Below are 27,029 nucleotides of genomic sequence, written 5' to 3' on the forward strand. Positions count from 1 at the left end.
CTCTTGAAAAAGATTCAGAAATATATATGTGTAGCTGATCCCAAACTGAAACTTGATAGCTTGTGTGATGAATGGCTTTGAACAGCAATGCTTTTTCCTTTGAAAAAATGATTGATATTTTAACGTATATGTTTCTTTCTAAGAAAGTATACAGCACACTTATGCCATTTAAAAACTTTTCCATCACAACATTAGAAGCAAGCATGTACAATTTCACAATCATCTGCATTCTGTTTACAGCAAATATTTTTTCATTTCAAAATGAAATTGTCAAGCCTCTAATGGGTAGGTGTTTTAATTCAGCATTGAAATAAAGAGCTGCTTTTTCTAGATATATTCTCTTCCCTTCCCTGGCAGTTACTGGTACCAACTTGTTCTTAATTATCTTCCATTCAATGCTAGTCATAGCTGCCCGCCTACTTCACACCTCGGCAGGCCAGCCCACAGTACTCACCCAGCCCCCTCTGGCTGAATCATCTTCCACCCCCATCCTTTCTCACTGCCGTTTCCTTTTCACTTCAGTGTTCTTTGTAGAGGGACATTCTTACTTTTCGGAAGTTTTTTCTTCATTCTGTATTATGTCCCCTTTATATTCTAGAAAACGAAAACTCTTAAGGAATTTTCTTCCCATCACTGAAGACAACTCGTGTTCAATATATCATAGAATCTGTGTTCATTAGCTATCCATTAATTCTTGCATACTTTAGGGAAAAGTAGGATTTGAGACCCTGGACATTTTATCACCTTCCCTCCAAAATACAAAGGAGAAAATGGAGTCATTTTCATAAGTTTCCACCTTGGCAGAGACACAGGAAATCCCAAGCCTGGGCAATTTAAACAGTCAACCTAGAGGTTGAGATTCCTGCTTTCAACATTCTGTTCTCGTTGATTTTTTTTTTTTAATGTTACAGTTAAGTCCTTTCAAGTTAACTCTCGAATCTCCATTTTTCTCAGGCATAAATGCTGACCCAATGGCTCCTACAAAGTGTGGGAAGTTGGGGGTTTTAGGGTTGGGTACTTGAAGGTATCTGAGTCTGACCAACCAAGAGAAATATTGTGCTGCTACCAGGCTAGGCCATGAAGACACAACTGAACATTTTATCTTTATGTGTTATTGACTTATAATGATCTCAACATTTTCTGGAAGTATCCATGCATGTAGATAAATTTCTCCCTATCTGTAGACAAGTCACTCATCATCATCTCACAAAGATTCCTAACACAGATCTCACAGCGACCCCAACAAGCAATGGGAGAAAAGAGGAAGGCAAGTTCAAATGATCACTGATGGCCCCATTGAGGGGGTCACCTTTTGCTAAGAAGTTTACAATTAAAAGAGATACACTTGTTCCAACTCTTCACTTTGTGTGAGAAAAATGAGCTCGAAAGGCCTGATATGACTTGCCCAAAGTCATTAGGGAATTAGTTGACAAAAAAAAAGCTAAGAGTAGAACCCAAGTTTGTCCACTAGACAAAAGGAAGCCTAGATACCAGGTTCAAGATGGCGGAGTAGAAGGACGTGCTCTCACTCCCTCTTGCAAGAGCACCGGAATCAAAACTAACTGCTGAACAATCATCGACAGGAAGACACTGGAACTCACCAAAAAAGATACCTCACATCCAAAGGCAAAGGAGAAGCCACAATGAGATAGGAGGGGCACAATCACAATAAAATAAAATGCGATAAATGCTGGGTGGATGACTCACAAACTGGAGAACACTTATACCACAGAAGTCCACCCACTGGAGTGAAGGTTCTGAGCCCCACGTCAGGCTTCCCAAACTGGGGTTCCGGCAATGGGAGGAGGAATTCCTAGAGAATCATTCTTTGAAGGCTAGCAGGATTTGACTGCAGGACTTCAACAGGACTGGGGGAAACAGAGACTCCACTCTTGGAGGGCACATACAAAGTAGTGTGCTCATTGGGACCCAGGGGAAGAAGCAGTGACCCCATAGGAGACTGAACCAGACCTACCTGCTAGTGTTGGAGGGTCTCCTGCAGAGGCGGGGGGTGGCTGTGTCTCACCATGAGGACAAGGACACTGGCAGCAGAAGATCTGGGAAGTACTCCTTAGCATGAGCCCTCCCAGAGTCCTCATTAGCCCCACCAAAGAGCCTGGGTAGGCTCCAGTGCTGGGTTGCCTCAGGCCAAACAACCAACAGGGAGGGAACTCAGCCCCACCCACCAGCAGACAGACTGGTTAAAGTTTTACTGAGCTCTGCCCACCAGAGCAACAGACAGCTCTACACACCACCAGTCCTTCCCATTAGGAAACTTGCACAAGCCTCTTAGAGAGCCTCATCCACCAGAGGGCAGACAGCAGATGCAAGAAGAACTACAATTCTGCAGCCTGTGGAATGAAAACCACATTCACAGAAAGATAGACAACATGAAAAGGCAGAGGGCTATGTACCAGATGAAGGAACAAGATAAAACCCCACAAAAACAACTAAATGAAGTGGAGATAGAAAACCTTCCAGAAAAAGAATTCAGAATAATGATAGTGAAGATGATCCGGAACCTCGGAAAAAGAATGTAGGCAAAGATCAAGAAAATGCAAGAAATGTTTAACAAAGACCTAGAAGAATTAAAGGACAAACAAACAGAGATGAACAATACAATAACTGAAATGAAAACTACACTAGAAGGAATCAATAGCAGAATAACTGAGGCAGAAGAACGGATAAGTGACCTGGAAGACAGAATGGTGGAATTCACTGCTGTGGAACAGAATAAAGAAAAAAGAATGAAAAGAAATGAAGACAGCCTAAGAGATGTCTGGGACAACATTAAATGTAACAGCATTTGCATTATAGGGATCCCAGAAGAAGAGAGAGAGAAAGGACCTGAAAAAATATTTGATGAGATTATAGTCAAAAACTTCCCTAACATGGGAAAGGAAATAGCCACCCAAGTCCAGGAAGCACAGAGAGTCCCATACAGGACAAACCCAAGGAGAAATACGCTGAGACACATAGTAATCAAACTGGCAAAAATTAAAAACAAAGAAAAATTATTGAAAGCAGCAAGGGAAAAATGACAAATAACATACAAGGGAACTCCCGTAAGGTTAACAGCTGATTTCTCAGCAGAAACTCTACAAGCCAGAAGGGAGTGGCATGCCATACTTAAAGTGATGAAAGGGAAGAACCTACAACCAAGATTACTCTACCCAGCAAGGATCTCATTCAGATTGAATGGAGAAATCAAAAGCTTTACAGACAAGCAAAAGCTAAGAGAATTCACCACCACCAAAACAGCCCTACAATAAAGGCTAAAGGAACTACTCTAAGTGGGAAATACAGAGTACAAACCCAAAACAGTTAAGAAAATGGTCACAGGAACATACATATCGATAATTACCTTAAACGTGAATGGATTAAATGCTCCAACCAAAAGACACAGGCTTGCCAAATGGATACAAAGACAATACCCATAAATATGCTGTCTACAAGAGACCCACTTCAGACCTAGGGACACATACAGACTGAAAGTGAAGGGATGGAAAAAGATATTCCATACAAATGGAAACCAAAAGATAGCTGGAGTAGCAATACTCATATCAGATAAAATAGACTTTAAAATAAAGAATGTTATAAGAGAAAAGGAAGGACACTACATAATGATCAAGGGATCAATCCAAGAAGAAGATATAACAATTATAAATATATATGAACCCAATATAGGAGCACCTCAATACATAAGGCAACTGCTAACAGCTATAAAAGAGGAAATCAACAGTAACACAATAATACTGGGGGACTTTAACACCTCACTTACACCAATGGACAGATCACCCAAACAGAAAATTAATAAGGAAACACAAGCTTTAAATGACATAATAGACCAGATAGATTTAATTGATATTTATAGGACATTCCATCCCAAAACCGCAGATTACACTTACTTCTCAAGTGTGCATGGAACATTCTCCAGGATAGATCACATCTTGGGTCACAAATCAAGCCTCGTTAAATTTAAGAAAATTGAAATCATATAAAGCACCTTTTCTGATCACAATGCTATGAGATTAGGAATCAATTACAGGGAAAAAAATGTAAAAAAAAAAACACATGGAGGCTAAGCAATATGTTACTAAATAACCAAGAGATAACTGAAGAAATCAAAGAGGAAATCAAAAAATACTGAGAGAGAAATGACAATGAAAACACAACGATCCAAAACCTATGGGATGCAGCAAAAAGAGTTCTAAGAGGGAAGATTATAGCAATACCATCCTACCTCAAGAAATAACAAATATCTCAAATAAACAATCTAACCTTACACCTAAAGGAACTAGAGAAAGAAGGACACACAAAACCCAAAGTTAGTAGAGGGAAAGAAATCATAAAGATCAGAGCAGAAATAAATGAAATAGAAACAAAGAAAACAAGCAAAGATCAATAAAACTAAAAGCTGGTTCTTTTTTTTTTTTTTTTTCTTTCTGCGGTATGCGGGCCTCTCACTCTTGTGGCCTCTCCCGTTGCGGAGCACAGGCTCCGGATGCGCAGGCCCAGCGGCCATAGCCCACGGGCCCAGCCGCTCCGCGGCATATGGGATCCTCCCAGACCGGGGCACGAACCCGCATCCCCTGCATCGGCAGGCGGACTCTCAACCACTGCGCCACCAGGGAGGCCCTGGTTCTTTGAGAAGATAAAGAAAACTGATAAACCATTAGCGAGACTCATCAAGAAAAAGAGGGACAGGACTCAAATCAATAAAATTAGAAATGAAAAACAGAAGTTATAACAGACACCACAGAAATACAAAGCATCCTAAGAGACTACTACAAGCAACACTATGCCAATAAAATGGAGAACCTGGAAGAAACAGACAAATACTTAGAGAGGTATAACTTTCCAAGACTGAACCAGGAAGAAATAGAAAATATGAACAGACCAATCAGAAGTAATGGAATTGAAACTGTGATTAAAAACCTTCCAACAAACAAAAGTCCAGGACCAGATGGTTTCAAAGGTGTATTCTATCAAACATTTAGAGAACAGCTAATACCCATCCTTCTCAAACTCCTCCAAAAAGTTGCAGAGGAAGGAGCACTCCCAAACTCATTCTATGAGGCCACCATCACCCTGATACCAAAACCAGACAAAGATACTACAAAAAAAGAAAATTACAGACCAATATCACCCAAAATATAGATGCAAAATACCTCAACAATATACTAGCAAACACATTAAAAGGATCATACACCATGAACATGTGGGATTTATCCCAGGGATGCAAGGATTCTTCAGTATATGCAAATCAATCAATGTGATACACCATATTAACAAACTGAAGAAGAAAAACCATATGATCATCTCAATAGATTCAGAAAAAGCTTTTGACAAAATTCAACACCCATTTATGATAAAAACTCTCCAGAAAGTGGGCATAGAGGGAACCTACCTCAACATAATAAAGGCCTTATAGGATAAACCCACAGCAAACATCATTCTCAATGGTGAAAAACTGAAAGCATTTCCTCTCAGATCAGGAACAAGATAAGGATGTCCACCCTCGCCACTATTATTTGACATAGTTTTGGAAGTCCTAGCCATGGCAATCAGAGAAGAAAAAGAAATGAAAGGAATACAAATTGGAAAAGAAGAAGTAAAACTGTAACTGTTTGCAGATGACATGATACTATACATAGAGAATCCTAAAGATGCCACCAGAAAACTACTAGAGCTAAGCAATGAATTTGGTAAAGTTGCAGGATACAAAATTAATGCACAGAAATTTCTTGCATTCTTATACACTAATGATGAAAAATCTGAAAGAGAAATTAAGGAAACACTCCTATTTACCACTGCAGCAAAAAGAATAAAATACCTAGAACTAAACCTACCTAGGGAGACAAAAGACTTGTATGCAGAAAACTATAAGACACACTGTTGAAAGAAATTAAAGATGATACCAACAGATGGAGAGATATACCATGTTCTTGGATTGGAAGAATCAACATTGTGAAAGTGACTATACTACCCAAAGCAATCTACAGACTCAATGCAATCCCTATCAAATTACCAGTGGCAGTTTTTACAGAACTAGAACAAAAAAATCTTAAAATTTGTATGGAGACACCAAAGAATCCGAATAGCCAAAGTGGTCTTGAGGGAAAAAAATGGAGCTGGAGGAATCAGACTCCCTGACTTCAGACTATACTACAAAGCTACAGTAATTAAGACAATATGGTACTGGCACAAAAACAGAAATATACATCAATAGAACAGGATAGAAAACCCAGAGATAAACCCACACACCTATGGTCAGCTACTCTATGACAAAGGAGGCAAGGATATACAATGGAGAAAAGACAGTATCTTCAATACGTGGTGCTAGGACAACTGGACAGCTACATGTAAAAGAATGAAATTAGAACACTCCCTAACACCATACACAAAAATAAACTCAAATGGATTAGAGACCTAAATGTAAGACCGGACACTATAAAACTGTTAGAGGAAAACATAGGAAGAACACTCTTTGACATAAATCACAGCAAGATCTTTTTTGATCCACCTCCTAGAGTAATGGAAATAAAAACAAAAATAAACAAATGGGACCTAATGAAACTTCAAAGCAAAGGAAACTACAAGCAAGATGAAAAGGTAACCCTCAGAATGGGCAAAAATATTTGCAAATGAATCAACGGACAAAGGATAACTTCCAAAATATATAAATATCTCATGCAGCTCAATATTAAAAAAACAAACAACCCTGTCCAAAAATGGGCAGAAGACCTAAATAGACATTTCCCCAAAGAAGACATACAGATGGCCAAGAAGTACATGAAAAGCTGCTCAACATCACTAATTATTAGAGAAATGCAAATCAAAACTACAATGAGGTACCATCTCACACCAGCTAGAATGGGCATCATCAGAAAATCTACAAACAACAAATGCTGGAGAGGATGTGGAGAAAAGGAAACCCTCTTGCACTGTTGGTGGGAATGTAAATTGATACAGCCTCTATGGAGAACAGTATGGAGGTTCCTTAAAAAACTAAAAATAGTATTACCATATGACCCAGCAATCCCACTACTGGGCATATACCCAGAGAAAACCATAATTCAAAAAGACACATGCACCCCAGTGTTCATTGCAGCACTATTTACAATAGCCAGGTCATGGAAGCAACCTAAATGCCCATCGACAGACGAATGGATAAAGAAGATGTGGTACATATATACAATGGAATATTACTCAGCCCTAAAAAGGAATGAAATTGGGTCATTTGTAGAGACGTGGATGAATCTAGAGACTGTCATACAGAGTGAAGTAAGTCGGAAAGAGAAAAACAAATATCGTATATTAACGCATATATGTGGAACCTAGAAAAATGGTACAGATGAACCGGTTTGCTGGGCAGAAGTTGAGACACAGATGTAGAGAACAAATGTATGGACACCAAGGGGGGAAAGTGGCGGGGGGTGGTGGTGGTGTGACAAATTGGGAGATTGGGATTGACATGTATACACTAATATGTATAAAGTGAATAACTAATAAGAACCTGCTGTATAAAAAAATAAAATAAAATTCAAAAATTCAAAAAAAAAAGCCTACCTTTGTGAAGTGCCTGGCAGTGTACCCTTCTCTTTTATCATTTCACCCAATCTTCACAACCACGCCACAGAAAGGCATCATTTCCCCCACTTAACAGGTAAGAAAACTGAGGGTCATAAACCTAAGTAATTATCACAAGTTCACCCACTTGGAAAGTGATACTGCCACATGGAATTTCTAGCAAATGTTTGCAGCAAGCATTTTACAGCTTTGTGAGCACTCACACAGGAAGTGCCACGCATTGAAATAAGCTCATTACTATGTCACCTGACTAAAGTCTCACAACAGCCCCTTGTGATGTTTATGTATTGATAATATCATCTCCATAATGAAAACATGGAATTTTAGACTTCTTTTGTGCCTTTTCTGCTGTTTGTTATGTTTTTTGTTTTGTTTTGTTTATCTCTTTAGACATAAAGACCATTCAAAGAACAGAAGACAAATGGGTTTTTCTCACATATTATTTTTTGGAGTCCAAATAGTCAATAGGTTTTAGGAGACAAGAGACTAATCATACTCTCACAGCTCTTAGCATTTTTCCCCTATGGATTGAATGTAAAGTATTTCTGTGGGAAGATGGATGAGGGACCAAAAATGGTAGCCCCACCTATCCTTGGAATTTTGTCAGGAAAAATAAACTGTAAGGTGATGCTTGATATCTTTGCTCTTACTCAAGGTTTAATTGGGTGGGAATACTGAGATAAGAGAGGAAATGTGCTTTTATTATTTTAACTTATCTGCACTTACCAGGATATACATGCAGCACAATTCTCAATGGTTTGTTCAGAAAATAAAGGAATTTATGTTTAAATAAAGCTATAGCTTGTGTCTCCTACAACCTATTCATCAAAAACTAGGTAGGAAAAATTGGGGGATATAGATAATAATAATAATAAAATTTAATGTGTAGGTTTTTTTGATTTGTGAACAGACCTTCCAAATCACAGTAACAAATTTTTAATGTGCACACATCGGCTCAGTCATCCATCTCTGTCTCCAAACCTTCCTGGATGCCCTACCCAGTGTCTAGAACACATTCCCATTCTCAGCTGTATGAGCTCGTGCCTTTTCAATTGTTCAATCATCCCCCCAAATTATTACCTTTCAGGATGCTTTTTGATATTAACTAGAAGCATGATGGTAATTTCCTTTAGAATATCTGTCTGAATAACCTTTTCAGACTGCATTTTCTTCACTTGTAAAATGAGAGTCTGGATTAGATCATCAGCAAGGTGTCGTCCAGGTCTTAAATTTTATAGGTTTCTAGTATAATGTATTAAATCAACAAACGTATTGAGCACCTACTAATGTCAGGCTCTGTATAAGAAACTGGGGGAACCAGAATGCAGTCCCTCCCCTCAAACACCTTATTCTATAGCAAGGGGGAGGGGCTCGGATATGGCTAATTATCATTCAATATCAAAAATGATGAAATCAAGGTATGTGCACAGAGATGTAGTGATTATGGTTAAGTAAAACACAGAAAAGATGACATCTGAGTTGAGCCTTGAGAGATGAGTTAATAGGCCCAGACACAGAGGAAAGAACCTTCTACATAGAAGGAATAGCATAAGCAATGGCATAGGAGCATGAGAATACATGGGCAGAGAAAGAAGAGCACAGATGAGAGGAGCAGTAGAGCAGTAGGACAAGGACCACGTCCTCTGAGAAGTCAGTCATTCAGTGTAAGTCATCTGGAGCTGCCATATAGAAATCCAACAACTGGATGGCTTAAACCAGGGGTCCCCAACCTCCGGGCTGAGGACCATTACTGGTTAGGAACCAGCAGGAGGTCAGCACCAGGCGGGAGAGTGAGCGAAGTTTCATCTGCTGCTCCCCATCGCTCCCAATACCGCCTGAACTGCCCCCCGCCCCGCCCCCAGGTCCGTGGAAAAACTGTCTCCCACGAAACCGGTTCCTGGTGCCAAAAAGTTTGGGGACTGCTGGCTTAAACAATAAAAATTTATTTCCTCACACAGTTCTGGAGGCTGGAAGTCCAAGATCAAGGAGTTGGCAGGTTTGGTTTCTCCTGAGGCCTCTGTCACTGGCTGCACTATTTGGAAAACAGTGAGGAAAAGCCTCAGGGCAGCCAGAGTGGCTACCATCAGGTGCATATATTAAAACTCAGTCACCTCATTCATAAGAGAACCCTTATGACTGCCTCAGCTAAATGACTGCATATTTGATTTTACATTCAATTTTGGAAAGCTAGTTTGTTTTGCCACTTCAGAAGTTTAGAAGTGAAACCTTAAGCGTTTGGGAAGCCTACAGGGGAGATATGTCAATAACCATAAGAAATGGCTGCTGACAGATTGTATTTTTCAAAGATGGTCCCAGCAATCTCTCCCATCCCTCATGCTCTCCTGCACTGTAACCTTGCCACTGCACCATTAGTAAGTAAACTCTAAATCTTGTTTCCTTGAATTTGGGGCTGAACTCATGACTCATTTGTTGCTAAAGAATGGTGCTGTATGATTTCTGAGGCCAAGAGGAAAGGCCGTGAAGCTTCCACCTGTTTCTCACCCTCTGGAAGCCCCATTTTGGGGCTTTCCCTCTCAGAACTCAGTCACCATGCTGTGCAAATCTTAAACCATGTTAAGAGGCCATGTGTAGAGGTGTTCCAGTCAATAGTTGCAGCTGAGACCAGCCTTTAGATGTCCCAGCCCAGGTGCCAGACAGGTGAGTGAGTGATCATGGAGAGAGAGCCTCCAGTCCCAGCTGTTCCAGATTCCAGCTATTAAAGTCACTGCTAGTCACCTGAGTCTTCCTAGCTCTATTAAAGTCACTGCTAGTCACCTGAGTCTTCCTAGCTCAGGGGCCAGGTGTGGTAGAGCAGAGAACTGTCTCCACACACCCTTTCTTAATTCTGGATCTACAGTATCTGAGAGCATAATAAAATAATTTTTATGCCACTAAATTTGGGGTGGTTTACTGCAGAGCAATAGTAACTTAGTGGGACAGTTAAACCACTAAGGGAACAAGATTTTTAAAAATACTTATAATAAGTAAAAAGATGAACCAAAAAAGTATAGTCTGAGTCCATTTAGTATGGAAAAATAGCTCTGCACACCTCAATATTGTTCCTGAAAAGTTCCCTATTTACAGTACAGCATACTATGCTCACAATGATATTCCAGTCTCACTAAGAAAATATTAGATTTAGTTCAGGATATATAATTTTACAACACAGGGGAAATAGATCATACATTTTAGAAAGAAAAACACCTTTCATTGGTTAATATTTTAAAAGATTTGGTGCTTTAAAAGGAATAACATTTCCATTATCAGAAAAATTAAAACATAAATATTTTCATTCTTTGATAATACTGGATAAATTAGGCTTCACTATAATTTTTAACTGAACGTATTTAATATTTTTGGTGTTTGTGTTGCTTGTCAAGAGTAAGTCTTGGGAACTTGCATATTATTATTTATTTATTTATATACATTTTCTTTTTCAAGAGGATTTGAGGAGGCTTTGACGTTTGCTTAACCAGCTTCATACCCCATCCAGCTTACTGTGTATGATGGAATCATTAAGAAATACACTTCGACAATGGTGATGATGTTAAATTATGGCCTCTCTAGAGACGAGGGACTATGCCCTATTACTTGTTTATGTATCCCCAATATTGCCTAGTTCAATTCTTTGTAACAGAAGCTCAAAAGAGATATGGTGAATTGAATTGACAGAATTGTGTTCAGATCTTTATATAACTTATGTCTAAAATTTCTCTCCAGAACACTACGGAGAAATCAGCAAAAAGGTCTGAAGTAATCATTATCCTCAAGTAATACCAAAAAGCCATGTAAAATACCACTCACTTCTAAAATGGATATACCTATGCATTACAATAAACACACCACATGATGGGCTTTTCTAATTTTATTTCCATGGAGTTTTACACAATTCAAGTGGTATTATAAAGAGCCCAATTATAGTTCAGGTCAGGACTAACATTGAATGAGGAGGATGGTGCATGTGGTTGCATGTGGTTGTGTGTGTACCTGTGCATGAGTATGTATGTTTAGAAGGGAAGCAGATTTATTAGCAGAAATAGGACTTCAGGTCTCATAATACCATCACAAATATTCTTTGCAAGAGCAGACAGTGACTGGGGCAAAGTGGGGTCTGGTGGCTGGCCCCTAGGAAGACACAGGGTGCCAGCAACCATGTTAACATCAGGAGTTCTGGTTACTCCTTTCCTCCTGGAGACCAGCAAAGCCCAGGTCCTCTTCCCACCCTTTGAAGGTTCTCACCCTGCAGCTCCATATAGGACCCCCATTAGCATTCATCCTAGAGCGCTGGGTCCCCGACTAGAGACAGGTCAGGTGGAGGTTCCCTCCCAGTTGTTCCATTGTACAACTCAAGATTGCAGAGATGGACTGCTGACTAAAATTTTATCTTTGCTGGTCATTAAACTATATGCAGGCAGTGTAATTGCAGTTGGGGATGCAATTAAAATTCAATTCAAAATATATGGTCCGTATCCTTCAGAATTTATAATCTAGTGGGAAAGACAGGCTCAGACATTTCTAGCTAGCCATAGTCATTTCTGACTATAGACATCAGATGCTAGTCTTTAAGTATGAGTGAAGTGCTGTGTGGGGAATCTGTGGAGGGAGGTCGTTACCTCTGGTACTGTGGAGGAAAATACAGATCTCACTTGACTCTCAATTTTGACAGATGGTTCTGATTAGAACAGCTAGTGCTACGAATTGTAAAATGTTTTTAATAAAATAATTATAATAGTATTTAATTTATTGAACATACACAATGTCCAAGATTCTAGCATTATGCTATACACTTGACTGCATTTCTTATTTTACCCTTAAAAGAGCCCTAGAAGTAGGTACTATTATTATACTTGTTTTATAGATAAAGTAACTGAAGTTTAAAGAAGTGACTTACCTAAGGTCACACAATTAGAAAATGGCAGAGCCAGGACATCCACAGAGTTCAGGATATTTCAAACCAAATTTTGCACTGCTCAATGTCAGGAAAATATCTGGATTCCTTGCCTCCATAATATAATGATTCTGATATTTTAAAATATTTCTGTGTTCTGATTTCCCCTTACCCTCAAGAAAGAAAAGAAATTTAACACAAGACTTAATTTGTAACTCAAGATTTATCTGTCTTTATCGATACAATGGAGTATTAGTTGTCTAACAATTTTTCTAGTTAATTGCTGATTAATTATATATTTCAGATTGCTTGTAGTATGTTTCTTTAAGAAGAGTATAGACAGCTTTATTCGTAGGTTACAATTATAAGATTATACAGTTCCCACCACTGATTTAAAAATAATTAATGAAGGCTTATATGGCTGTTAGCATAACTGACACAACCTTGTGTTTTACAGTTCCTCCTGTCCTTTCACTGACCCTACCCAGGACTGTACTGTGTGGTAAATCACTTCTCTGTCGTCAAGGGCTTTGCAGTTAACAGGTATTGTTTAGTAATCATTAGGACCAGGTGGCCTCTATGCTCTGTTAGTCCCAAAACAATGATGGAAACCCTTGCTGACATATTCCTGGTGAGCACGAGACTAGTTACCCACTCATAAATCTTGATTTAGGAATGCATGTCCTGCTTCCAAGCACCTACTTTCATACCCCAGGTTAACTATAAAATTATCCAATGGCCCTTCAGTGGTGAGGAGTGCAGCTGTGAATGCTTCCAGACTGTTGTCCACCCAATCCAGATCCTACCCTGTGAGTAAGTTACCCTATGATAAACTGATCCATTGATTATATGGAGCTGCCTGCCTCAATTTTTGGTCTCACAATGACTTCTCAGTTCTGTGGACACTTTCATTCCCTCCATCTTCCAACAAGGCTCAAGTTTCAAGATGGCAAGGACATTATTTCAAAAATGTTGATTTCTAGTTCACTGGAGGAAGCAAGAACCTCTTCAGACATTTTATGTTCAAAAGTGTCAAAATTTCCTATACCAAAATACACAGGCCACAATTTTTGAACAAGATGTCTATGGCACACAAGTTACATACCACACCACACCACATCAACCATTCCACCCACCTGGAGCAGAAGCAAAGAAGCTTCTATAGCTTGTATTACTCCCTTCGAAGCCCAGGAGACCATAATCTCTTTCCACTTGAGAATAAAATTATAGCCTTTATCCAGTAGGTTAGTTTATCAACTGATCTCTGGTTTCCAAATTAATCAACAAGTATACAAGTAGAGCACAATGCCAAAGAAAATGTACAAATGCATCTGGTATCCCAGACTGGATTAAGCAAAGAGCAAATTTAAGTATGTGCTTAGGGTACCACAAAAAGTTAAAATAGCATGTAAGCTGTCATTAGGAGAGAGAAGTATACTTTAATAAACTACATTACACTGATTTTATAAATCAGATTAAAACATTTTTTTGAAATATGTTTGAGAGGTTGAGGAGACGGGGAGGCATCATAACCTTTACAGAGGTTGAGGCCACTAAAGGCAATCAACCCTTCTTTATATCTCAGAGTAGAACAGTTTGGCATAGAATACAATTGATCAACCAGAATCCCTCCAAATTCTTTATTTGTGACAGATATTGGGAGGTTTTAATATAGTTCACAAAATGGTTCTAGTCAATAATGGGGTCTATTTCTAAGTACTTGCCCTCATGTGGCTTAGAGTTTCAACAGTGGGTTGCTTCGACTGAGGTTTCAATAGGAGAAATTGTGGACATACTTCAGTGGATGTTTATTGAATTAATGAACCAGAAGCAACAGACCTGGATTCAAAACCCACTTTCTTTCATTTCTAACCTGTGACCGTGGATCACTTACCTTGAGCTTAGGTTTCTACATCCATAAAATGAAAATCACATTATGTACTTCATGGGGTTGTTATGATGATTAAATGAGATAATGTAAGTGAGATTATCTCATTAAAGTAGTTGAATCTCTTATTTGGGGTTGGGAGGATTAGAAATGAGACACTTATTTAAGGAACTGTATTAAAATCCTTCATAAACTCCCCATAATGATTCATTCATTCATTCATTAAAAGTATATAGAATACCTACAGGTACAGTATTAGGTACAGAGAATCTTCCATGATAAAACCTTAGGAAAGAGGACTTTATATGTCCATTTGGACATAGTTTACAAACTACGTAGTCTTTGATAGAGTCTGCAACAATTCATTGTAGTTTCAACCTAACCATCCCTCCCTAGTGCCGCCCTCCCAACTTTGAATAAGAGAGGGAGTGAGAGTGTCTGTTTTACACTTTACAATACAAATTACCTAGTGATTTTCAAAAATTAAAGTTTAATGGCTTGGTACTTTTAGAGTCACGAAATAGGTGCAAATGTCAAAACTGCCCAACTAAAATGTCACCCCCTCTGCGAACTCGCACCCAAAATGTCACCTCCTCTTGAAGGCACCCTCCTCTCTGGTCTCTAAGATTTCACAAATGCTGCTCCACCTGTCTGAATCATGCTCTCCTGACTCCCTATCTCAGGTCATTGGCTCCTACCCAAACTTCAGCACTCTCTTCAGTCATTCTCTGTCCTGGATGGCTCCTCTGTTCTCACTCCTACTGTCCCCAGTCTAAATAGGGGCCTTTCTCACCCTTATAGTAGGGTATTAAAATGAAATCAAGTTTGTTTTTTCTTAACTGGAAAGATCATTTAAAACATGTTAGTAGTGGAAACAATCATTCACCTTTGAAGCAGATTCTTTTGCTTTAGGAAAATCACTAGAATACTTTTATAAACATAATAACCACCATTGTTCTTGGAGAAAAATATTAAGTCATCTTTAATCTGAAAGCTAGTACTTCAGACAGAGATGTGAAACAAGCCACTGATCATTGTACATTCTGTTGTCTTTAGCATAAATACACCCTTGCAGAGACAGAGACAGATAATGTTAAGTTTTTTCCTAAGTATTTAATCTTGCCTCTGAACCCACCTCCCACCCCTGACCCAGGAGATATGTATATCTTTTATAAAAGAATTTTTTTCTCACAGACTGGTTTGGAACAGTCCATTTCGGGCTTTCACTTAACGTCATGTTAGAGTGAAGATCTGGGATGGCCTTGGAACAGCTTTACCATGGCTGAACTCTTGGCAATGCACCCATGGGTTTTTTTATTGAATAACCCAGACTTTGAAGTATGTCTTCTAAACTGTGGCATTGTCTTGTCTATTCCCCTGAGGCTAAAGAGTACCTGCTGGGTGAGGATGAAGGAATTGGGTGTTTCCACTGTCAATCATCCTTGGGTGGGAGATGAGGTAGGCCTGGGCATGGACTGGGAGAGGGCAGACTTCTTCCTAGTTAATAGACAAAGGAGAGGTAAGTGTAGAAACTCCACAATGTGTAGATGCCTGGGGTGACCTGCCACATGGAACAGTCTCTGACATACAATATCAATTTATTTATATTTAATATTGATGGAAGATCCTAAGAGTAGCAGGTCTCTTTTAATGGCAGCTGAGTTAAAAGGTACTTTCTATGTTGTGCTTGAATTATCCCTAAGCCTTCAGTTAAGCGTTAAGTATTTCAGTAGGCTTGGCTGTGCTCTGCGGAATTAAGGGAGAACTTTGTGCACACATCTAGTGTGAAGCAAAGAAGAGCAGCAGCAGCACTAAAAGGCACTTACAGGACATCAAAAAATAAACTGTGGAATATGGAGCTATAACGTCCAGATCAAGATGGCTAGTCAATTGGTCAGTGATCATTGGGACAGATTGTGGAACATGGAAGTGTTCCTTGGAGATTTATAGAACTTATTTGGGAAGCAAATCCAGTAAAAGAACAGATTTCCCACAATTCTCCCCAAGGGCTATTGCTATTGTTTGTGGGAATATTGATAGAAAAGTATGTGCTTTTTAAAGGTTAAAAAACTTGGACTCCATTCTTCATTTTGTCTTTTCTACAGAACCATCAACTTATTGACAATAAGGACTGTGTCTCTATTATCTTTGCATCATCACAGTTTCTAGAACAGTGTCTGGAACACAATAGGTGCTCAAAAATATTTGCTGAGGGCCTCCCTGGTGGCGCAGTGGTTGAGAGTCCGCCTGCCGATGCAGGGGATACGGGTTCGTGCCCCGGTCTGGGAGGATCCCATATGCCGCGGAGTGGCTGGGCCCGTGAGCCATGGCCGCTGGGCCTGCGCGTCCGGAGCCTGTGCTCCGCAACGGGAGAGGCCACAGCAGTGAGAGGCCCACATACCGCAAAAAGAAAAAAAAAAAAAAAAAAAAAAAAATATTTGCTGAGTTACACATGCATAAAGTCTGTCATAATATTGTCTTCAACTTGATGAGTTGACTTAGGTCAATAGTCATTTAAAACTGGTTGTGAAACTGGAAACCAAAAAACTCCTAGAAGAAAACATAGGCAGAACACTCTTTGACATAAATTGTAGCAATATTTTTTGGATCTGTTTCCTAAGGCAAAGGAAACAAAAGCAAAAATAAACAAGTGGGATCTGATTAAACTTAAAAGCTTTTGCACAGCAAAGGAAACCATCAGCAAAATGAAAACACAACCTACTGGATGGAAGAAAATATTTGCAAATGATGACCAATAAGAGGTTAATATCCAAAATATACAAACAGCTCATACAACTCAATATCAAAAAACCTCAAACAACCCTATTAAAAAATGGGCATAAGACCTGAATAGACATTTTTCCAAAGAAGACATACAGATGGCCAACACACATGTGAAAAGATGCTCAACACTGCTAATCACTAGAGAAATGCAAATCAAAACCACAATGAGATATCACCTCACACCTGTCAGAATGTCTAAAAGACCATAAATAACAAATGTTGGCAAGGATGTGGAGAAAAGGGAACCCTTGTACACTGTTGGTAGGAATACAAATTAGTGCAGTTCCTATGGAAAACAGTACAGAAGTTCCTCAAAAACACTAAAAGTAGAACTACCAGATGATCCAGCAATTTCATTCCAAGGTATATATCCGAAGAAAACAAAAACAATTTAAAAAGATACATGCACCCCAATGTTCATAGCAGCATTATTTACAATAGCCAGGATATGGAAGCAACTTAAGTATCCATCAACAGATGAATGGATAAAGAAGATGTGATACACACACACACACACCCCCAAAACGGAATGAAATACTACTCAGCCATACAAAAAGAATGAAAGTTTGCCATTTGCAACAACATGGATGGACCTGGAGGGTACTATGCCTAGTGAAATAAGTCAGATAGAGATAGACAAATACTGTATGTTATCACTTGTATGTGGAATCTAAAAAATAAAACAAATGAATGAATATAACAAAACAGAAACAGACTCACAGATATAGAGTACAAACTAGTGGTTACCAGTGGTGAGAGGGAAGTGGGGAGGGGCAAGATAAGGGTAGGGTTTCAAGAGGTACAAACTACTATGTATAAAATAAATAAGAAAAAGGATACATTGTACAGCACAGGGAATATAGCCAATATTTTATAATAACTTTAAATGGAGTATAACCTATAAAAATTCTGAATCACTATGTTGTACACCTGAAACTAATATAATATTATAAACCAACAATACCTCAATTTAAAAAACTGGTTATTAGAAATATACTGAAATAGAATTAGTAAGATACCTTGATACCCTCTATTGTAAGGCTGTTGCTATAACTTTCAAACTGGAAAATATGTTTTAAGCACAGATTCCTGCAAAAAGCTGCACAATCATCACATATTGCCAGAGAATCAGGAAACCAGAAGAGACCTGAAGGCCATTTAGTTCCCTCACTTTATGAATGAAGAAATTAAAGTCCAGAGTGAAAAAGTAACTTGTCCAGAGTCACACATCCCACCAATGGTGGAGCCAGGGCTAGGTTGCACCTGTTCTGATTCATTGCTCTTCTTCTTAGTACTACATCATACACTTCTACTAAATCATACCAATCATGGGTCTGTGGCTAGATGGGCAGTTGATAGAATTTATTTGTATTTTATGTTTAAAAAATACTCTGAAACAATAGATGGTGTTGAGATTTTATTACATCATACTTTGCTTGATTTTATGAGCACTGAAGATCCTTAAAAGTCCTAAACAGTGATTTTCATACCTGGCTCTAAAAAGACCTATGCCAGGGTCGTAGCCCAAGCCAGCAGGACTCAGGCATTGGTATTTTTGAAAAACCTTCCCCAAATGTTTATAATTGCAACCAAGACTGAAAATCATTGTTCTAAAATAGTTTTATTTAATGTCCTTATCCATTTTTCAATCTTTTTGTTTACATTTCCCAACTTCTCCCGGATGTCCTCCTCTATGATTAACTGGGAGACAATGAGAATGCACAGTCCTCATTTGGATTTCACTGATGACCAGTGGGAACTTCCTAAATTAGTGTAGTTCAATGCTAAAACCATTTAATTTACATTAAACACAAAAGACATTTCCACCTGCTTGGGACAACACAGTATTGCATTATTTTAGAGAATAGGTTTCCATAGAATCACATGATCAGCAAGAAGCATATCATTCAAATCTCAGCCACTAGGGAAATTTTTACCTATAGTACATGTCCTCTTTGTTCAAAATCATCAAGGAGAAGTATTTTGTATTTTCTTTTGTTATTCTTTGCCACACTGCTGAGAATGTTCTTTACTTAACCAATTTAATGTAACTGCTGTCTTCTGTGGAAATGAAGAACAATGAATAGATTGCCTGCTTACATATCTTTTCTTTAGTTGTGGACTCACAAATTCGAAACTTAGCCTTCTTTTCTTCAGGCTAATAATAACTTAACCTGTCATTATGGCCTATATTTTATAACCATTTATAGTTTTCATTCCTTCCCTCTGAACATAATTAGAGCACTATGTAATAAAATAGTCATTTACCTTTGCTTTAGCATGTCATCTAAAGGTGAAAAATGCAATGAGGTCAACATTTTTAAGTATCATTACCTTCATACTCAAATACTTTCCATTTTATACCTTATTTTTCAATTTTAAGACATAAAATACAGTTACTGGGTAATAAATTATAATTATCTTACCTTGTATTTGAAAATAGAATGCAAACATAAAGCTTTCTTGCTTTGGTAATTTCTGTAATTTATACACAGCATTGATGAGGCCCTAGGTATAATTCAAATGTACAGACTGCACCCAAAATACCATAAACATAAGCTTTTCTCAGAGCAAATCGTCACTGAAGCACCAGCTCAGACAAGAGAATTAGTCATTAACTCTTCAGGCAGCCTTTACATTTTCTTTATATAGTGTTATCTATACTCATCGTAATATTGTGCCATTTTTACCAGCTAGTTAAGATTTCATTGTATAAACAGTAGCTGAATATATTCATGTCAAAGATAATCATTCCTTTAAAAGGTTTCTTTGTCAGGTGTTCATTAAAGTGGATTTCACATCAAAATGATAGTCACTAATATAGGGCAAACATCTTACCCATCTGGCAGGTCTTTTTAAAAATTTAATTTTATTAGCACTGTATCAAATCCTCAGCCTGTATTATGTCTCCTTAACAGCACAAAAATCTGTTTTATGAATGCACACAGTTGGTGGGCATCCAAAGTGGAGTAATCTGTGTATCATTTACAAATATAGGAGACCACAATAGAAGTGATGCTGCTCATGAATGCATCAGAAATTCACCATTAAAAATATCCATTTTCACCAATGGTATACTTTGTAAACAGTGCTTCCACTTTCTTAATATTGGTCTTCAGAAATTCATTTTGTGATAAATTCCCTAAATAAAGCCTTCTTCCCAGCTGATGTTTACCACTCCGGGCTGCATGAAGCACTGGCATTTTGCTTCAAGACAGGAGGTAACAGGAATAAATACAGCACCAGCTACATTTCCTCTGCATCAGATATGTGAATGTTTTGAGCATTGTAATGGGTAGCGTGGGTGACACAGAATTTCACAAAATCGCCCACACAAAGAGCAGCCCTTCTTCAGAAGGCACAGCAGACACCATTTTGTCTCATTCCAAAGCAGTTCACAACCTTCTCCAGTTTTTCAGTTGAAGCGTTCAGACACAAAGTTTTTAATCTAAACCTGATGGGACATGATGAATTTTTAGGAGGGCAATTTGATTTCTAGACAGTAGGAGGGAGAATAGAAAAGGGCAAGAATTGAGGTCACAGCTGTAAATATCTCTGAGTTCTCTGAAGGAGTAAATTAAAGTGAGAATAGCCTTTATTTTTAGTTACATAGACACTGATAGGCATTATATTAATGCCAGTGTAAGATTTCATTCTTACATTTCTTCATAGGAGGGACCATATTTGCCCTGGGGGCTTGGTGGCAAAGGGGTCAGGGTAGGGATAAGTCATGAAACCCACTCCATGTCCTTCCGTGGAGATACGTGAGAAACCAGTTGTGGGCTGCTGCCTAGGAAGCCCCACCCAGTAAGAAGACCTCTTGGGACTCTGATTGGCCTATGAATGTGTTAATCACAATTATATCAACATATGCTGTGCTGTAGCTGTTTGTGGGGAGATTTTAAGGGATTTTTAGCTTTGTTTGCTTTTACTTTAGATTTTGGCAAGCCAAAGGATATATCTAAGTGAGAGCTGGCTTTTAACATTGTAACCTGACTCTTCCCAAATTTACTGTCACTGCTTAAAACACTTTGGCGTATATTATTAGAATTCCCTTCTACTCCAACGGCTCATCTTTTTCTATATCCTGAGTACTATCAATCTTCATCCTTTGAGGGAAGATTTTATTTTGTGTATGTATTTGTTTCTTATTGTGGAAAACACACATAACATAAAATTTGTCATTTTAAAGTGTACAATTTAGTGCTTTCACAATGTTGTGCAACCATTACTACCGATCTAGTTCTAGAACATTTTCATCACCCCTGCTCAAAAAGCAGTCACTCCACATTACCCCCTCCCCTAGCCCCTGACAATGGCTAATCTGCCATCTCTATGGATTTGCCTATTCTGGATATTTCACATAAACGGAACCATACAACATGTGTCCTTTTGTGTCTGCATTCTCTCACATGTAATGTTTTTGAGGATCATCCATGTTGTATCTGTATTTGTTTTGAAGCAACAGGAAGTCAAATAGAACCTAGTCTGGTCAGTTGGCTGAGTATATACTGTTTGAAAAGAGTTTAAGTGATATTACAAAGTAAATGAGATTAATTTCCCTATGTGCTTATGTTTTGGTTTTTTTGCCCTTGAATATATAGGTTCTATTTACACTAAAAAACAAAAAACCCCCACACCAAATAAACACCACAATACATTATTACCTATACTCAGAATATAAGTATTGCTTGATTACTGCCAAGTAGACTTAGGTTCTCTTTTTCGGGGGTGGGAATTGGCCAAAGGATGTGATGCTGAAGATGTTACACAGAAACTGACATCCCCCTAATGAAAAATATGAGGTACTGTATCTGAATTCAGATCTTAGGTGACTATAAGGCAAAGTATTCAAGTTATGCTTTTGTAGCCTCTCTTTGTAACATCCTCCCTTTTAATTGCCCACTCTCCTAGTTCTCCCATTAAGATAATAACATAAATTCACTCTAAAATATTTATGACTTAATGAATTTAGAAACTAATGAAGATATCCTTGCTTAATTCTACAAAGTAATTAACTTTTGATCAATAAGTGGAGAGAGATGTTAAGGGAAGGATCCTTTCTTGTTCTCTCAAATCACACCACATGGACCAGTGTGGTTCTCAAACTTTTTTGTGTCTAAGAATCACTAGTATATTTGTTTTAAAATATAAATTTCTAGACCCCAGAAATTCTGATTCAGTCTGGGTGAGAAGCAGAAATCTCTACTTTCAATAACTATCCTAGTTTGGTGGTCCTCAGACTTTAGTGTGTATCAGAATCACTCTGAGGGCTTGTTAAAATACAGATTTCTGGACCTCAGAATCTAGAGTTTCTGATTCACAGGTCTGGAGTGGGGCCTGAGAGTTTACCTAACAAGATCCCAGGTGATGCTGATGCTGCTGGTTGGGGACCATGTTTTGAGAACCACAGTCTTACGTGATTCTAAAATAACTGTGCCTTGGCTACATTTGGAGCCATACTGATAAACTTATCACAATTCTGCAAATCAAGCTAAGCCTGTATGGCAGCCTGTGATAAAAGGGCTTGGCTTTCACAGGGGTGGAATAAAATAAACCTTTGTCCCTAGCTGTGGAAGCATCAGTAATTTTCACAAACAATTTTAATAGGGTACTATTTTAATCTAAAATATCAGTTAAGGACCTAAAACCAATGCATGAAAAACAATATTTTCTTTTGACTTTCAGGTGTACATATAAAAATTTGTAAATTATTGTTACAGACTTCATTTAAAATAATTTATATATAAAAAAAACAACTGGGGACTTCCCTGGTGGTGCAGTGGTTAAGAATCCGCCTGCCAACGCAGGGGACACGGGTTTGAGCCCTGGTCTGGGAAGACCCCACATGTCGCAGAGCAACTAAGCCCACGCGCCACAACTACTGAGCCTGCGCTCTAGAGCCCGCGAGCCACAACTACTGAGCCAGTGTGCTGCAACTACTGAAGCCCATGTGCCTAGAGCCCCTGCTCCACAACAAGAGAAGCCACCGCAATGAGAAGCCTGCACGCCACAAAGAAGAGTAGCTCCGGCTAGCCGCAACTAGAGAAAGCCCGCACGCAGCGACAAAGACCCAACACAGCCAAAACTAAATAAAATTAAAAAAAAAAAAAAAAAAAACCCTGAAGCACTTAAGAAAATCACTGTTTAATGGCTTGGGGTTTCGGTAGAAAACTGATTCAGGGGTACAGCCTACTGGATAATTCTGAGATTGCAAAGGAAAAAATTGTCATGGGAGTTTTAATATTTAATATCTTTCTTTTATGTATTAATTTCTTTCCATGTTTCTTTATAAGCATGGTATAATGGAAACATCATGAACTTTGGAGGTTCAAGATCTTTCTTTGCCTTGTGACCTTCCTTGCTATATGACCTTGGGCAAGTTACTCAAGCTTCAGGTTCCTACACTGTATAATGGGGTAACACAATAATTACTACCCAGCAGAGCTATTATGACAATTAGGAAATAAAACATTTAAATTTCCAGCATAATGTTGGACTTATTGCAGAAACTATGTCCTTTACACACACACACACACACACACACACACACACACACACACACACACCAACAAACATAAAAGAAAAAAACTCAGTTTCTGACCTTCTTTCTATACAAGTTCCCTAAACTTAATTCTGCTTTGAAGCAACAACATTTACCAGCACATGTGGGGACTCCATGTTGGTGTTTCTCTGCATTTTGACTTCTGATAGTTCCATGCTTTAATGAGTTAGGGAAAACCAGGCAGTGGAAGAGCCTCATCACCCTTTGCTGGTATTAAAACATAATGATGGAGGGCCGCGCCACGGCCTGAAAGGCAGCTGGGAGGCTGCCAGAGGAAACACTGTCTCTCTGGAAACGGGAGCAAGCCCTGTTGAAGACCCTTGTCGTGGACTGGGACACGGAGGCGTGGCAATGGGACCCCGCCTTTTCGGGCCTGCAGAGGGTCCAGGGCGTGGACGTGTCCTTTGTGAAGGGCGACGGTGTCAGCACCTGTGCCTCCCTGGTGGTGCTCAGCTACCCTGAGCTTGAGGTGATGTATGAGAACTGTCGCATGGTGAGCCTGACAGACCCCTATGTGTCAGGCTTCCTGGCCTTCCAAGAGGTGCCCTTCCTGGTGGACGTGGTACAGTGCCTGCAGCAGAAGGAGTCCCGCCTCATGCCCCAGGTCCTTTTTGTGGATGGAAATGGGGTGCTCCACCACCGAGGCTTTGGGGTGGCCTGCCACCTTGGTGTCCTCACATACCTGTCCAGCATCGGGGTGGCCAAGAAACTCCTGCAGGTGGACGGGCTGGAGAACAACGCTCTGCACAAGGAGACGATACGGCTCCTAAAGGCTGGAGGAGATTCATTTCCTCTGATGGGAGGTTCCAGGACCATCCTGGGCATGGCGCTGAAGAGCCACGACCACAGCACCAAACCCCTCTATGTCTCTGTGGGGCACAAAATGAGCCTGGAGGCAGCCGTGCGCCTGACCCATGGCTGCTGCAAGTTTCAGATCCTGGAGCCCCTGCACCAGGCTGACATCTGCTCCCCAGACTAGATCCGCAGGACCCTGGGAGTCCAAGGGGCCCCTGCCTTGCGGCCGAAAGGAGCAAGAAAGCACAGAGGCCAAAGCCGTGCCCCCAGGGACTCTCAGAAGAGCCCGCAGATTTAGAAATTATCCATTGACTTTCTATCATGGGGCTTGAGAGTTTGTTCCCTCTCACACAGCCTCTTATACACTTTCCTTCCACCCATCTTCTCATTTTCATTGAATCAGAATTCAATGTCTGCGTTATTCTTTTTTTGCACATACTACTCATAGCTGAGTAATGTAATGTGATTACCTCTCCTTTTTTGTACAACCTCTTATTTTTCCTGCACTTGATAACTGCCTCATGTTTTGGGTTTGGTTTATTTTCTCTGTATCCATTCCTTATTACCAAACCCTGCAATGGAAATATAAATTGGTACATTAAAAGCGTCAGGCCATCTTGAATTTATTTTTTTCTCAGAGCCTGTGGTAGCCAGCTTCCAAGATGGCCTCCTAGGGCTGGTGTAGCCCTATGGCCACACTGAACCTGGTCCATCTGTATGACCAATGGAGGTGTGGGTATGTGAGGGTGTGTCACTTCTGATACTAGGCCTAAAACACATAGGGAATTTTGTCTGGATGGTGCCCCCTCCTTCTTTCTCCCCCCTCATCATTCACTTTGAGAGAAGTCAGCTGCTGTGCTGTAAACTGCTCTGTGAAGTCCACATGGCAGAGAACTGAGCCCACCTGCCAGTCACCATGTGAGGAAGTCATCTTGGACAGCCTCCAGCCCTGCTCAAGCCTTTAGATGCCCCCAGCCCTGGCTGTCATCTGACTGAAACCTCAGGAGCGACCCTGGGACAGAACCACCTAGCCAGTCTGCTTCCAGGTTCCTATCTCACGGTTTCTGAGTATCTCACCTTTGTTCTGGAATAATATTTTTATGCAGCAGAACACAACTAATACAGAGCCACTACTCCCATAAAAATAAAAACAAAAAAAAAACCTTAATGATTAAATGAAGCATCTCAGCTAAGTACTTTCCTGTAAAAAAATTGTTTAAGTAGAAACCATACTCAGTGCCTTCAGTCAATTAATTCCCTCTGTTCATTCTCAGAGAAGACACTTATAAATTGATCCTTGTCTAAGATAAACAACAGAAAATGAGATCACATTAATGACAAGGCCCAAATTGTGATGTTTCTGGACATGCTTAGGAACTCACATCTTGAGTTCTTCAAATCTCCCTGTGATTCGTGGAGTGTCCGTGGTGGTCTCAAGTGTGCTTGGAAATGGGTTCACTCATGTTTTCGGCTCTGGCTTCCTGGTCAAGCAATCCAGTGTTGTGATTCAGTGATATCCTGTTGGGCCCGGGGATCTGCATTAAAACAAGTACTCCAGGAGATTCTGAAGAAAGGCATCTTTTTCTTTTTAACATCTTTATTGGAGTATAATTGCTTTACAGTGGTGTGTTAGTTTCTGCTGTATAACAGTGAATCAGCTATATGTATACATATATCCCCATATCCCCTCCCTCTTGCATCTCCCTCCCACCCTCCCTATCTCACCCCTCTAGGTGGTCACAAAGCACCAAGCTGATCTCCCTGTGCTATGCGACTGCTTCCCACTAGCTATCTATTTTACATTTGGCAGTGTATATATGTCCATGCCACTCTCTCACTTCGTCCCAGCTTACCCTTTCCCCTACCCATGTCCTCAAGTCCATTCTCTACATCTGCGTCTTTATTCCTGTCCTGTCCCTAGGTTCTTCAGAAGCACTTTTTTTTTTTTAAGATTCCATATATATGTGTTAGCATACGGTATTTTTTTTTCTCTTTCTGACTTACTTCACTCTGTATGACAGACTCTAGGTCCATCCACATAACTACAAATAACTCAATTCCATTTCTTTTTATGGTTGAGTAATATTCCATTGTATATATGTGTCACATCTTCTTTACCCATTCATCTGTTGATGGACATTTAGGTTGCTTCCATGTCCTGGCTATTGTAAATAGTGCTGAAATGAACATTGTGGTACATGACTCTTTTTGAATTATGGTTTTCTCAGTAGTGGGATTGCTGGGTCATATGGTAGTTCTATTTTTAGTCTTTTAGGGAACCTCCATACTGTTCTCCATAGTGGCTGTATCAATTTACATTCTTACCAACAGTGCAAGAGGGTTCCCTTTTCTCCACACCCTGTCCAGCATTTATTGTTTGTAGATTTTTTAATGATGGCCATTCTGACTGGTGTGAGGTGATACCACACTGTAATTTTGATTTGCACTTTTCTAATGATTAGTGATGTTGAGCATCCTTTCATGTGTTTGTTGGCAATCTGTATATCTTCTTTGGA

At 39.4% G+C, this 27,029-nt stretch overlaps 1 protein-coding gene across 1 annotated transcript; it reads left to right on the plus strand.

The window, feature by feature from the left end:
* Positions 1-9,161: 9,161 nt before the first annotated feature.
* Positions 9,162-24,697, plus strand: LOC308621317 (endonuclease V-like; the record flags this gene model as incomplete). The annotated part of the gene is made up of 3 exons (XM_081241754.1): positions 9,162-9,455; positions 23,972-24,187; positions 24,323-24,697. 3 exons carry the CDS (start codon positions 9,162-9,164, stop codon positions 24,695-24,697), a joined length of 885 nt encoding a protein of 294 aa, XP_081097880.1.
* Positions 24,698-27,029: the final 2,332 nt, after the last annotated feature.

This window comes from Mesoplodon bidens, assembly GCF_964165515.1.
Source record: "Mesoplodon bidens genome assembly, chromosome: 8".
Lineage (NCBI taxonomy): Eukaryota > Metazoa > Chordata > Mammalia > Artiodactyla > Ziphiidae > Mesoplodon > Mesoplodon bidens.